The sequence below is a fragment of the Oxyura jamaicensis genome, assembly GCF_011077185.1.
Source record: "Oxyura jamaicensis isolate SHBP4307 breed ruddy duck chromosome 10 unlocalized genomic scaffold, BPBGC_Ojam_1.0 oxy10_random_OJ71299, whole genome shotgun sequence".
Lineage (NCBI taxonomy): Eukaryota > Metazoa > Chordata > Aves > Anseriformes > Anatidae > Oxyura > Oxyura jamaicensis.
The window spans coordinates 1-3,022 of NW_023304216.1; the positions used below are offsets into that span (position 1 = coordinate 1).

Genomic DNA, 3,022 nt, shown 5'->3' on the forward strand with positions numbered 1-3,022 from the left:
GCTCTAGTGGGTTCTCTTTCCACTGCTCCCTCCCAGGCTGCTCTCCTGGTCACCATGGGCTGGCACGGGGCTCCACCAGATCATCCCAGAGATCCCAAAGATGCCACCATATCACTCCAGCCCCTTTTGGATCCTTTGTAGATGTTTAACCCACAAGCTCTTGGCCTGACCCACGTCCACAGTGGTCTACCAGGCAGCACATCTCTTCCCAGAGACCCCCGAGATGCCACCATATCACTCCAACCCCCTTTTAGATCCTATTTTGTAGACATTTAACCCAAAAGCCCTTGCCCTGGCCCACGGTGGGCAGCAGACACTGCCCTTCCTCCCTGCTTCCCTCCCCAGCACCCTTTCCCACTTGCAGCCCATTTTCCTGGTGGAACCAGACACGTCGGCTTCTCCGCACCATTCCCACCCCACGCGCTCGGGGCCGAGCAGGGCCGGGGCTCTCCTCACCAGCAGCTGCTCCCCGATGCGCAGCCTCTCGGCGTGGATCTCCCGCAGGCTCTTCTTCCCCAGCGCCTTGGTCATGGCGTTCTGCGCCGTCATGCGGGTGGCCGCCACGAGGTCCTTCACCACCAGCACGGACAGCACCGGGTCCCACACACGGAACTGGACGTCGGCGCCCATGGAGATCACCGCGCCGTCCCTGGAGGTCAGCTGGGCGAGAGGACTCAGGATCTCTCCCCTTCCCCACCCCATAGCCCAGCCCGAGAGCCCGTGACCGGGAACCGGCTCTAGATCGCTTTAACAAGAGGTTGATAAGGAACAAACCCAACCCAAATGATGACATTTGGGCTAATCTGAACATCAAAGCCAGCTTCCAACTGTTACTAGGGGACATCCAGATAGGGGTTGATGTCTTGGAGATGTTCAACATGCGTTGAACAAGGCGCGCAAGGCCAAGGGGAGCTTTCCAGCCCCAGGCAGAGGAGGGATCCTGGGCGGGGATCCCGACGATTCCCCCCACGAGGGTGGAGAAAACGAACGCTGCAGGCAGCACAACGTGAAAACCCAGCCTCTCCGGGTGCTTTGGGGATGTCTCGAGGGCAGCTCACCTTGCAGGGGGGCACGTTGAAGGCCCTGGTCCTCAGGTCCACGCGCTGCCAGTGGTCGATGAAGGGCAGCAGCAGGACCACGCCGGGTCCCTGCGGTGCCCGGATGCGACCCAGGCGGAAAATGATCATTCGCTCGTAGGTGGGCACAATCTAGGAAGGGAAAATGTGGGCCAGGGCAGAAGGACAAACCCGGGCCATGCCAGGAAGGAGTTGCGCACCCCACAGAGGCCAGGTTGCCACCCCGCTCCTTACCTTCAAGGCGAACCAGCCGGAGATGGGGAAGGTGACGACCATCAGCAGGAAGACCAGGGAGGTGATGATGCCATGGCAGATCCAGGACAGCCAGCCCTGGGAGGACTCTGAGGGGGGGGCAGCAGGGGATGTGCACCCGCTCTGACACCCCCTTCCCCACCAGCACCCCCCAGCCGTGCCTCTCCCCACGCCCCAGGGGAGGCAGCAGCGTGAGGGCAGCCAGACAGAGCGACACCCTACAGAAAAACCCCAATATACGGGAAGGCAGCACCTCCCCGCTAAGCTCCGGGCTCACCTGCACCGTTCCCAGCCGGACCCAGGGGGTCCTGCTTGGCCCCGAAGGAGAAGAAGCCCTTCTGGGCACCATAGAGCCCGATGCTGGACTGCTGGAAGCGGTCGAAGTCCCCCAGGGGAAGAGCCTGGTACCCCGAGCGGCTGAACATCGCGCCGCCCCGCCGCACGGCCGGAGAGGCAGCGAGAAAAAAAACAAAACAAAAACCCCAAACAACAGCCCTGCTGCCGCGCCGGAGGGCGCCTGCTCAAATAAAGCAATTTTTACTATGTTTTCCTAGCTGGTGCCCCAGCCGGGCTGGGGGCTGGGGACTTGCCATCCTCCTGGAGACCCCCAGGCCGCGGCGAGGATGAGGATGCTGCGGCAGCGAGGAAGGAGGGAGCTCCCGGCGCTTCCTGGTCTGCACGTCATGTGGCTGCTGACGGCACCGCACCGAAAGGCTCTCGGCTGGGTGAGCTTTTCCGGGGCGCCCTGCTCGGGAACTGCTCTGGCAGCCGCGGGGAGGAGCGGGTCCTCCACCGAGCTCATGCCTCGGGGGGCTCCAGAGGGTCCCCCGGCCCCGCAGGGTGCCCTGGCCCCATAAAAACCAAACAGAGAGATTTTTCCCAGCAGCTCCTGCTCCGGCGCGGCCTTCCCATGCCGCAGAAACGCCGCTCCTCCAGCTCGGCAGCCGGCAAAGGGAGGTGGGGACCCCGCGGGGAGCAGCGCTGAGAACAGTGGGGTCGCTTTTAAGCCCCCCTGGCTGAAGTGGGGGCCGGGGGCGCAGCCCTAAAGGCAGCGGCAGCCAGCCAGGCGCAGGGATCCTGCAAAGCAGCTGAGCCCTCCGATCCCATAGTGCCAGCATCCCCCAGGTACCAGCATCCCCCATACCAGCACCCCCCATAACAACACCCCCCTACACCCGACTGTTCCCCCAAAACCAGCACCCCAAAGTGCGGTGCGGGGCTGGGGGGTTGGAGGGGCGAGTGGCCACACGTGGGTGGGATGGGGGCACCCCACGCGTGACCCCACTCCGTCTCCCTCCCCCAGCAGCCCGCCCCTTGGCACCGCGCCCCGCTCCCGCCATCCCGCCTTCCTCCCCCAGCTCCTCCTCCTCCTCTTCCTCCTCTTCCTCCTCCCCCCGGCTGCCCGGAGAAACGAAAGTGAGAGCCCTCGGCCGGGCCCCCCCCGCCACCCGCATGCCCGGCAGCCCCGAAGCCCCTCGGCCCTCCGGGACCTCCGACGGTAAGTGGGTGTCTGGGGGGGGTCCTCGCCGCTTTGCAGGCGGGGCAGAAGGGATGGGCGGGCACAGCGCCCCCCCCCCCCCGCAAAGGGAGCTGCGGCTGGGGTGGGAGGAGATGGGGGGCACAGCGGGGTGCTGAACTGCTGCGTGGGGTGGGTACAGTGGTAAAGGGGGGGGGAGAAATAAGGGGGGGGGGGC

General features: G+C 65.1%; 1 protein-coding gene across 1 annotated transcript; it reads right to left on the reverse strand.

Annotated features, from left to right (window-relative positions):
- Nucleotides 1–417: 417 nt before the first annotated feature.
- LOC118157749 (stomatin-like protein 1) lies at nt 418–2,346 on the reverse strand (the record flags this gene model as incomplete). The annotated part of the gene is made up of 4 exons (XM_035312213.1): nt 1,606–2,346; nt 1,311–1,417; nt 1,059–1,208; nt 418–660 (listed from the first exon to the last, which is right to left on the reverse strand). Coding segments are annotated over exons 1-4 (648 nt in total), but the record flags the coding sequence as incomplete, so codon positions are not given.
- Between the last annotated feature and the right edge of the window lie 676 nt (nt 2,347–3,022).